General features: G+C 44.2%; 1 protein-coding gene across 1 annotated transcript; it reads left to right on the top strand.

Moving 5' to 3' along the window:
- Window positions 1-223: 223 nt before the first annotated feature.
- On the top strand, window positions 224-9,780 carry lto1 (LTO1 maturation factor of ABCE1). Its single transcript, XM_055649197.1, has 5 exons — window positions 224-387; window positions 2,611-2,716; window positions 4,786-4,856; window positions 7,378-7,495; window positions 8,112-9,780. Exons 1-5 carry the CDS (start codon window positions 239-241, stop codon window positions 8,175-8,177), a joined length of 510 nt encoding a protein of 169 aa, XP_055505172.1. The 5' UTR covers window positions 224-238; the 3' UTR covers window positions 8,178-9,780.
- Window positions 9,781-10,729: the final 949 nt, after the last annotated feature.

The raw sequence follows: 10,729 nt of genomic DNA, 5'->3' as shown, positions 1-10,729 counted from the left end.
CTCGGGCCCGGCACGAGTCACTCAGTCGCCAGAGCGCATGCTCGGGCCCGGCACGGGTCACTCGGTCGCCAGAGCGCATGCTCGGGCCCGGCACGGGTCACTCAGTCGCCAGAGCGCATGCTCGGGCCCGGCACGGGTCACTCGGTCGTCAGAGCGCATGCTCGGGCCCGGCACGGGTCACTCGGTCGTCAGAGCGCATGCTCGGGCCCGGCCCTGTGGAGGAGCGGGTGAAGCCGCCATGGACCCGCTCACGGCCCCGGCCCCGGCCTCCACCTCCACCTCCACCTCCACCTCCGCCTCCACCTCCACCTCCACCACCTCCTCACGCCGCCCGGACACCGACCCCGACCCCGACCTGTTCGACGCCATCGTCCTGGCCGACAACGAGTAAGGGGACATCCGTCCGTCCGGGGCTGACGGCGGCTCCCGGTGCGGCCCCGACCTGTGGGTGTGGATGGGATGGAGGGAGGGAGGGCCGGGGCCACACGGAGAGGGTGGGTGACGGCACCTGGCATCTTGGACCCTGGATCTTGGAGCTGGATCTGGAATCTTGGAGCTGGATATTGTATCTGGGATCTTGGAGCTGGATATTGTATCTGGAATCTTGGAGCTGGATCTGGGATCTTGGAGCTGGATATTGTATCTGGGATCTTGGAGCTGGATCTGGGATCTTGGAGCTGGATATTGTATCTGGGATCTTGGAGCTGGATATTGTATCTGGGATCTTGGAGCTGGATCTGGGATCTTGGAGCTGGATATTGTATCTGGGATCTTGGAGCTGGATCTGGGATCTTGGAGCTGGATATTGTATCTGGGATCTTGGAGCTGGATATTGGATCTGGGATCTTGGAGCTGGATATTGGATCTGGGATCTTGGAGCAGGATATTGTATCTGGGATCTTGGAGCTGGATATTGTATCTGGGATCTTGGAGCAGGATCTCAGATTCAGATTCAATTTTAATTGTCATTGTCAGTGTACAGTACAGAGACAACGAAATGCATCTGGGATCTTGGAGCTGGATCTGGGATCTTGCAGCTGGATCTGGGATCTTGGAGCTAGATCTGGGATTTTGGAGCTGGATATTGGATCTGGGATCTTGGAGCTGGATCTGGAATCTTGGACATTGTATCTGGGATCTTGGGGTCTAGGGGCTGTATATTGGACCTGAGATCTTGGACCTTGTATCTGGGATCTTGCAGTTGGATCTTGGACCTTGTATTTGGGATCTTGGAGCTGGATCTAGGACCTGGGATCTTGGAGTTTTGACCTTGGAGCTGGCAACTAGGCAGCTGAGACCAGGGACCCGGCACCTGGGATTACAGAAGGATGAGGGGTGATCTGATAGAGGTGTATAAGATCATGAGAGGAATAGATCGGGTAAATGCACAGAGGCTTTAACCCAGAGAAGGGGAATCAAAAACCAGGGGATATCAGTTTAAGGTGAGGGTGGAAAGATTTAAAAGGAACCTGAGGGGCAACTTTTTTACACCAATGGTGGTGGGTATATGTCGGGCTGGAAAGGGTGAGGAGAAGATTTATGAGGATGTTGCCAAGATGAGGGCCTGAGCTATAGGGAGAGTTTGAGTAAGCTATTCCTTTCACGCAGGAGGATTAAGGGTGTCCTTATAGAGATGCATAAAATCATGAGAGGAATAGATCGGGTGAATGCACAGATTCTCATGCCAAGAGTAGGGACATTGTTTTGCGTGCTGTCCGGGCAAATCACTGTACATTGGTACAATTAAACCATATGTGAGAATAGCCATTGAACAAAGAGAATGGAATCAGAGTGCAGAAGTGTTCAGATACGAAATGTCACTTATCCATGTTCTCCAGTGAGGCTGCTTGACCCGCTGAGTTATTCCAGTGCTCTGCGTTTATCGAAGGTTACAACAAGATCTAGATGATTTGTGGAAGTGGGCCAAGGAATGGCAGATGGAATGTAACAGCGACAAGTGCGAGGAATTTCATTTTGTAAGTTAAACCAGGTCAGGACTTGTACAGTAAATGATAGGGCCATGGAGACAGTTGTGGAACAGAGGGACCTAGGGATACCACTACATCGATCGCTGAAAGTGGAGACGTGGGTAGACAGGTTGGTGAAGATGCTGTTTGGTCACCTTCCCTTCATTGGTAAGGGTGTTGACTACGTGAGTTAGGACGTCATGTAACAACTGTACGTGTAGGTGGTGATACCGCACTTGGAAGCATTGCATGCATTTCTGGTCGCCTCATTATTGGAACAATGTTATTAACCTGGACATGGTAGAGAAAAGATTCACAAGAATGTTGCCACGACTGGAAGGCTTGACTTAAGAAAACACTGGATAGGCTGTGACAGTTTTCCTTGGAGCACTGGAGGATGAGGGGTGACCTTTTAAGAGGTTTATGAAGGAATGAGGGGCGTACACGAGGTGAATGGTTAGTCATTTTCTCTGGGTAAGTGAGCCGAAAACGGGAGGGCATTGATTTAATGTGAGAAGGGAAAGTTTTTAAAGGGACTTGAAGGGCAACTTTCCAACCACGAATTTTGAAACACATTTAATGCTTTTCTATGCACAGATTTTATTGGTAAGCTTGCCATTTTTTTTTTATCACCTGATGACAGATTTCGTGGAAAAGGCTATCGTGAAGGGTTTATTGAAGGAAGTCAATTGGGAGAAACTGAGGGACGACGATATGGGTTAGCAAATGGTGCAAAGCTTGGATCTGAGGTAAATATTGGATAATAATACATGAACAATCACAGCTGTAGTTATGAATGTAGATTCGATTTAATTATACTTTATTGTCGAAGCTTTTTCCAGGCTTATGAAAGGAAAAAGCTTCAATATTCAAACCTTGCAGCAGAGGCAGAGGAGATAGGTTGTAGTGGTAGCGTGTGTCCAGTGGAGGTGGGGTGCAGGGGCTTTGTAGCCAGTTCTACCGCAAGGCTCCTGAGGGAAGTAGGAGTCAAAAGGGCAGGCACAAAGGAGGGCAATAAAAGAAATTGCCAATGCCGCCGAACATAGCAGTCACTGGCTGTAGCTGAAGAGGAAAGATGCTGTCTGGGCTGCCACGTGACCATCTAGAGGCTAACAATAAGACACATACCCAGGTCTGATCAGCCTCCGGTGGGCCTGCCTCGACCGAGGGTGTCTTGTGATAAAAGGCCGAAACACCCAGTGACGTTGAGGTACACAACTGAAGATGTTAGCAAATTCACCTAGTGATCATACCCAAGAATGTCAATTGTAGTGAAATCATAGGGATTGTAACATCCAGTCCTACTAATCAATCTGTCACGTACCTTGGTACAGTGAACTGCTTTGTTTTTCATACAACCCGGTAAAATACCGCAGACCTCACTGAGGTAGTACATAAATGTCGCCATGTTTCAGGCACCAACAAAGTTACAATAGTTGGCCGAACAGTCCTATCTTCTGCCTGCCGCCGCCCATGGCAGCAGGTGGCTCCCAGTCGGGACCCCCTTCATTCTCGGACATATCATTGTGCTAAAATATATATTCAACGTGGTCAAATATTATTTCCGCGTCCAATTTGGTTGCACGTATCCAACGTTACAACGGTGATTACAGTCATAAATCAGTCCCGCAATAAGTTGTTTTGGAGTTTAATGAAAGGAATGGGTTCTTCCCTTTTTGTTAGGGAGCTGGCTAATGCTGGAAAGTCGCTCCACATTATTTGAGTGCTTACTTCTGCCTCGTCCTGCTCCGGATTCTATACCGGGAGAACCTGGACACTCGTTGAGGGCATGTTCTTCACTGATCCGGGCTATTTCTTGCTAACACCAAAAGTTCAAATGGAAATAACGTCACTGGATGGCAGCGAGAAATAGTACCATCAATCAGTTGATTTATCCTGATCCACCCCCCTCTGAGTGAAAACTGCAATATGCTCTTATAGTGTTCTTGCATCCTACATGCATTGCCAGCACAGTCATCAGGATTAACCAGTTGAATCATTGACAATGCTTTGGACTTTCATATACTGACACCATTTCACAATTGTTTGAGACCCATCTAGACGACTGAAATGGAGTCTTTGTGTTCTTCCTTTGTGTGTGCAATGGGACACAGCTTTTCCTGGATTAGGTTGACAATGGCCCATGATGTATTCTTGTATTGAGAATTGTATTCTAGTATTGAGAATCCACTCGCCCACAACAGTGAGCAATGATTTAAAACAAGAAGGCAGGACACTTTCACAGGACATGAATGTTGCTGCTAATGTTGGGGGTATATTATCCATAGTTAATAACCCCTGAACTAAGGAGAGTGGGTTAGAAGTCAGATATTGGAGAGACCAGGCAGAGGTGGCAGATTTGGAGAATCTGTGAAATTCACTGTGGCGATTGAACTGAGGAGGCCAAGTCAAAGGATATTTTAAAGGCAGCATTTGATAGATTCTTGTTTAGTACGGGCGTCAGGGATTATAGGGAGAAGGCAGAAGAATGGGGTTTAGAGGGAAAGATAGATCAGTCATAATTGATTGACGGAGTAGACTTGATGGGCCAAATTGCCTTATTCCCCTCCTATAACCAATGAACTATTTCCTATGTTACTATTGAATATTATTGAATCTGATTAGTTACAACGGAATTATAGCATCATGATGATCTCATAACTAATTTACAATTCTGAAATTGATGCCTAAAATTGAAGATCATATTCCAAATAACTTGAATACTGGAAGGTGTTGATAGTTTTAGTATAATGTAATTTGTGTATTCTCCTTGTAGATGTTAGTTGCATTATCTGACCTTTTATATCCCCCCCTGCAGGTTTCCTTTTACAAAGGCTTTACAATTACCTGGAAATCGCTTCTTCAGAATAACCCAGATACTAAAAACAGGTAGACAAGGGAGTGTTCTTGAGCTTGTGATGTACCGCTTGTGATGATCTAATAATGCGGTTATATAAAATAAATATGCATCAGTCAAATCCTCAGGAAATTTACCCGTACACATAAAGTTTTGTAATTATAAGTAAATTACACATCATTTACCTTTGTGTTTTTGCCTTAAATTGACTTGTGTGAAACTGCGTAATTAGACTCTTTTTCCAAAGCCTAGCTCCCCTTAGGCTGTCCAACATTTAGATAGAGCAAACCTGTAGGAAGAAAACAAACTAATATAGACATAAAATGCTGGAGTAACTCAGTGGGCCAGGCAGCATCACTGGATAGAAGGAATGATTGATGTTTCAGGTCGAGACCCTTCTTTAGATGTATTCAAAACTAAAACCTTTTCTATCTCTATAGTATTTGAGAAAAGGTTTGCAGTACTGAAGTAAGTGTCTGCTCCCTGTAGTGTACGTGTAGGTTTCACTGTCTTTTGAAGAATATTGTTTGTATGTTTAGTGTTTCATTAAATAATGGTAAACATGTGCAAGATGGAGCCAGTGGCGGCACGATGGCGCAGCGGTAGAGTTACTGCCTTACAGCGCCAGAGACCCGGGATCGATCCTGACTATGGGTGGTGTCTGTATGGAGTTTGCACGTTCTCTCTGTGACCGTGCAGGGTTGTAGGTTAATTGCCTTCTGTAATTTGTCCCCAGTGTGTCGGATAGAACTGCTGTACGGATGATCGATCTACATTTGGTGCGGACTCGGTGGCCGATAGGCCTGCTTTCACGCTGTATCTCTAGACTAACCCAAACTAGATCTGTTCCCTGTGGGTGTATGGGCTGTTCAGTCCCCTCTCTTGCTCTTGCCCCATGGCTGTACAGGCGGTTCCTGAGTTATCCGAGGTTAGCATTCCTCGATAATGGTCTGTGTCAAGATGTTCTGTGGTGCAAAGCCACTTCATCTGCTCGTGCATCAAAAATATGCGAGTAGAGTAAGAAATCTACTTGGTGCTTATTTACTTCTTTCTCAAATTTTGTAAGAAGAATTTTTATTCCGTGTCTCAAATATTTGGATCATAATTTGTAAATTCTATTAGTTCAGTTTAGTTTATTGTCACGTGTACCGGGTTACCGTGAAAAGCCTTTTGCTGCGTGCTAACCAGTCAGTGGAAAGACAATATATGATTCCAATCGAGCCGTCCACAGTGTGTGCAGATGCATGATAAAGGGAATGGAGTAGAGATTTAAAAGAGTGGAGCGATTGGAGTAGAGATTTAAAAGAGTGGAGCGATTGTAATGCGTGATTACACGTCCACGTCTGTGACTAGCACACAAAGAGTCGCCTGGCCTGGGCACCATAATGCTATATAACAAAAAAGGGTGTAAGGGTGAGTCACTGATATACAAACAGACATACTGCACGGGTTGCCTGTAGAGATTTTTCTACTTCAAGAATTTAATGGGTTTAATGTAGGGTTAGTGTGAATGGTTGGTTGATGGTCAGCATGGGAACACTGGGACGAATGGCTTGTTTACCTGCTCTAACTCTATACAGTAGATCCTCGTTTTAACGACCTCTATATAACGGATATCGGTTATAGTGGACCAAATCTGTTGTAGAACAAGTTTGTTGTTCCATGGGATGACCACTAGGTGGATGGAGCAAGTGGTGTTTTTGAACTATTTAAGTTTAGACGTACATCGCGGAAGCACAGATTCCGTGCCAAAAAGCACTATTTCTATCCTACAAACTGAATTGTCCCTAGTTGTAAAGGTAGAACTACCACAATAATGTATGAGCAACTCTAATGCAGCACCACTGTGGTGTCAAGCTATTGTGTATTTTGTGTTCCTTACTATTTGTTGTGCAGTGTGTGGTTATTGGCTGTCATTCCAGTATTACTGTACAGATTAACCCCCTTATTCAGTTATAGTGGATAATCGTGTATAATGAACACCATCTCGCTCCCCTTATGGCCTGTTATGGTGAGGGCAAACTGCACTCTGATTCTTATCCATATTACTTCCAAAAGTTATTTTTAAATGTGCCTCCACCACAACTTTTCGAGCGATATATTCGAGATCACGGTGGGAGGGATAGTGGCGCAGCGGTAGAATTGCTGACTCACGGCGCCAGAGACCTAGGTTCGATCTTGCCTGCAGGTGCTGTTTGTACGTTTTCCCTGTGACCTGCATGGGTTTTCTCTGGGTGCTCTGGTTTCCTCCCACACTCCAAAGACATACAGGCTTGTAGGTTAATTGACTTGGTAAGATGGATAAATTGTCTCTAGTGTGTGTAGGTTAGTGTGCGGGGATCGCTGGTCAGCGCTGACACGGTGGGCCGAAGGGTCAGTTTCCGCGCCATATCTCTAAACTAAACTAAAAAATCACAACTGTATTTCTATTGGTTTGGTTCTTATGCCACTCACTTCAAATCGACTACTTCCCTTCATTAATCACTATTTCCTCTGTTTGAGAATTTGATTACAGATTTGTTGAAATATTCTCTTAATTTTACATTTTTGCAGTAAAAGACTGAAAGTCCTAAATTCAATGCTGGAGATGGTTCACAGCTTTCCCTATGAAGACCCCACCAATGACAGGTTGCAGGAGGACTTGGAGAAGATGCGGGCCAAGTTTAAGCAGGTTTGTGTGCCCCTTGTTCGTGATGTGACCATGTACAGAAATGAGAGAGATTGGCTTAGTCTAGCTAGATTTGATGCTTGTCGTGGAGAATGATGGTTTTACCTATTAGACTTTAGAAATGCAGGTCCCCTGAGTCCACGCCGACCACTGCTCACCCCGTACATTAACACTATCCTACACACTAGGAACAATTTAAGAACTTACCGAAGCTGATTAATCTACACACTTGCACGTTTTTGGAGTGGGAGGAAACCGGAACACCCGGAGAAAACCCACCCTGTCACAGGGAGAATGTACAGAAATACACCCATAGTCATGATCGAACCTGGGCCTCTGCCGCTATAAGGCAGCAATTCTACTGCTGCACCACTGTGCCAATGGTTATCGGTGCATAGATTGCACTGCAGAGCGGAAAAAAAAGTTAGGTGAACTTTCAAGAGAATAGTGTTGGAATACTGAGCTCATACAAGGAATTAATGAATGGCCTTGACGTAATCGGTGCTGGCTCGAAGGGCCGAATGGCCTCCTTCTGCACCTATTTTCTATGTAATCCCTGGTCTTTATTGAATTAAACCATTTTAACCAAGGATTTGTTTGTTTGAATTATTTGTTTCAGATTTGCTCTTTGCTGAATATCCAGCCCACTTTACACAAGGAGAAAGCAGCTGCGATGTCCTTCTGAAGCACAACGTGCGACTGGTCTTAGAGGCACTCCATCTGGGAGAACATTCGGGCAAAGCGGCCATTGCACGGAGTGTCTGAGTTTACTTCTGCATGCAAATGTAGAGGTTGGAACTGGATAAAGTCAGATTGTCTCAGGGTAGTAATGGCTCCAGTAACTGCAGTTTTGAATGCTGCTCAAATTTGAGCTGCAAATATATATACTGCCGGGAAAGATGAAATTCAGATTCCTTCATCCTTCAGTAAGAGGAAAGCATTTTTATTTTTACTTGCCGTTTTTGTCTTAATGCCACATGCCAAATCTGAATTATTTGAAACATACACGGGGTGGAATAGATCAATAGAGTTAAATGCAAAAATGTTGACAACATATGTTGGAAATTTCCACATCGTCGTTGTTCTTCGGTGTTGGATTAAAATTGACATGCACTTTAGAATTGATTGGGGAGAAATTGCATCATTGTAGCGCCTGTCACAACCTCACAACCCCACAATGTGCCTAACCTTTCCACGGAATACTTTTGAAATATGGTCACCATTGAATTGCAGAAATACCACCGATGTTAGAAGATCGAAACATCTTGCAATTACTTTTTTTTCTTTCTCTCTCAGTAATGTTGTTTGAAGGATAAATGTGGCCAGGATTCTGAGGGAGACAACTCCGCTGCTGGAGACTGAGCTTGAGAAAACGGGTAGTTAATGTCTTGTCTAAAGAAGACGTTTTTACCAGGGCAGCAGTCATTCTTTGCTGGTGGACGAAAATGCTGGAGAAACTCAGCGGGTGCAGCAGCATCTATGGAGCGAAGGAAATAGGCAACGTTTCGGGCCGGAACCCTTCTTCAGACCCTTCATTCATTGCTGTCTGGAGAAGTGTCTCGAACCAAAACGACAACCATTCTTTCTCTCGAGAGATGCGGCCTGTCCCGCTGAGTTCCTCCAGCATTTTGTGCCTATCTTCATTACTGCACTGCAAGTCCACCCCACCTTACGAGCTCCTGACTTATGGACACCCATCGCACACCAACGTGCGCTCGGGACAAGAGGCTGCTGCAGGGCTACGGGCATCTTCTGTTGGGTGGGGACGGGGCAGTTGTGCAAACCGTCTCTCCCCACGCCTTCCCCTCTCTCCCTCAGACACAAGTGGGGTCTGGGTCGAGTTGAGCGGAGCTGGCAACACTGGGACAGTGAGGCTACTCTTTCCTTGCCTGCTCACTCTCCCATCTCAGCTGAACCTGTGATCCTCTCCCAGGTACTGCTTTAGTTCATTTCCGACGTGAACTGTTCTCCAGAACAGAGCCCTGTGGTAAACTGAGGTCTTCCTGTGGTGACTCATTTTAAACTATCTGCTCATACATGAAGCGTGATTTAAACCAAGGCTGACACTGTGTGTCGTTTTGTTGAGAAGTGTTTGGATATGACTAGACAAACAGTATTTTAACTGTTTAATGATGAATTTTGTTTAAATTGCTTATTGTAGTTGTGTGATATAAAATCTAAACAATTATTAAAATTTGACAATATTTATATTGAATTTACGGATTTGTTTTGAATATACGGATTTAATAAATTAATAAATGTTATTAAAAGTGATATGTCGCTAATCATTGAAATTCTCTGATTGACAACCATAGTGTCTGTTTCCTCACTGTTTCACTTAAGCCTAAAGTATAATATGTGATGCAAAAAGCTGGAATAACTCAGCGGGTCAGACAGCATCGCTTGACAAAGGGAATAGGTGATGTTTCGGGTTGAGAAGGGTCTCGACCTGAAATGTCACCTATTCCTTTTCGTTTTTTTTTTTAATTTTTTTTTTTTTTTTTTTTTTTTTTTTTTGTTTATTTTATTAGATGTTAATACAGTACAAAACAGTACAGTGGAACCTAATTTTAGGTGCCAACTATGTCATACCGTAATCCATTCTATGTACAACCTCTAGTTTTATGTTTTGAGAAGGCAGTAAGCAAGACAAGAAAAGGAAAACAATAGAAAGGGGAAAAAGAGGAAAAATAGATGGTAGAGAATAGAAAAAGGAAGTGTGTATATAAAAAAAAAGAAAAAGTGGAAAGTAGAAATAGGGGAGAAGGCCCCTTAAAAGAGAAATTTTCAAATCTTTATTCGGAGATGTAGATCTATCCACGGCATGAACTGAAATCAGCAATCTTTACGGTACCGCTGCATCACATGATTCCAAAAAGTCGATGAAAGGAGACCAACTCCTTAAGAATTGGTCATATTTATCTATTAGTTGGAGTCTCATTTCTTCAAGGCGTGCTATGTCCATCATATTCCTAATGTACATTTTAACAGTTGGTGGATTAGGAATATGATCTATTCCTTTTCTCTAGAGATGCTGCCTAACCCGCTGAGTTACTTTGGTGTTTTGTGTCCATCTTAGTTTTAAACCAGCATCTGCAGTTCCTTCCTACACGTATAATTTGTGATGTTTTGGAAATCGCGATCAATGAAGTCTTATCTCCCTGCAGGCCCTTCACAAGACAAGAAGCAAAATGCAACATGAATTTAACGTGCATTTTCCAGCATTTGAAAAGTGGC

This window comes from Leucoraja erinacea, chromosome 18 (genome assembly GCF_028641065.1).
Source record: "Leucoraja erinacea ecotype New England chromosome 18, Leri_hhj_1, whole genome shotgun sequence".
Taxonomy (NCBI): Eukaryota; Metazoa; Chordata; class Chondrichthyes; order Rajiformes; family Rajidae; genus Leucoraja; species Leucoraja erinaceus.
The sequence above is the reverse complement of the archived record's forward strand: the minus strand, read 5'-3'. Positions and strand labels throughout refer to the sequence as shown.

What these genes read in the sequence shown, in the direction of transcription:
- lto1 (XM_055649197.1), top strand. Translation starts at nt 239, where the DNA reads ATGGACCCGCTCACGGCCCCGGCCCCGGCCTCCACCTCCACCTCCACC. An exon ending in ATCGTCCTGGCCGACAACGA is followed by an intron (nt 388 to 2,610) that starts GTAAGGGGACAT and finishes ACCTGATGACAG; the next exon opens with ATTTCGTGGAAAAGGCTATC. An exon ending in GTGCAAAGCTTGGATCTGAG is followed by an intron (nt 2,717 to 4,785) that starts GTAAATATTGGA and finishes CCCCCCCTGCAG; the next exon opens with GTTTCCTTTTACAAAGGCTT.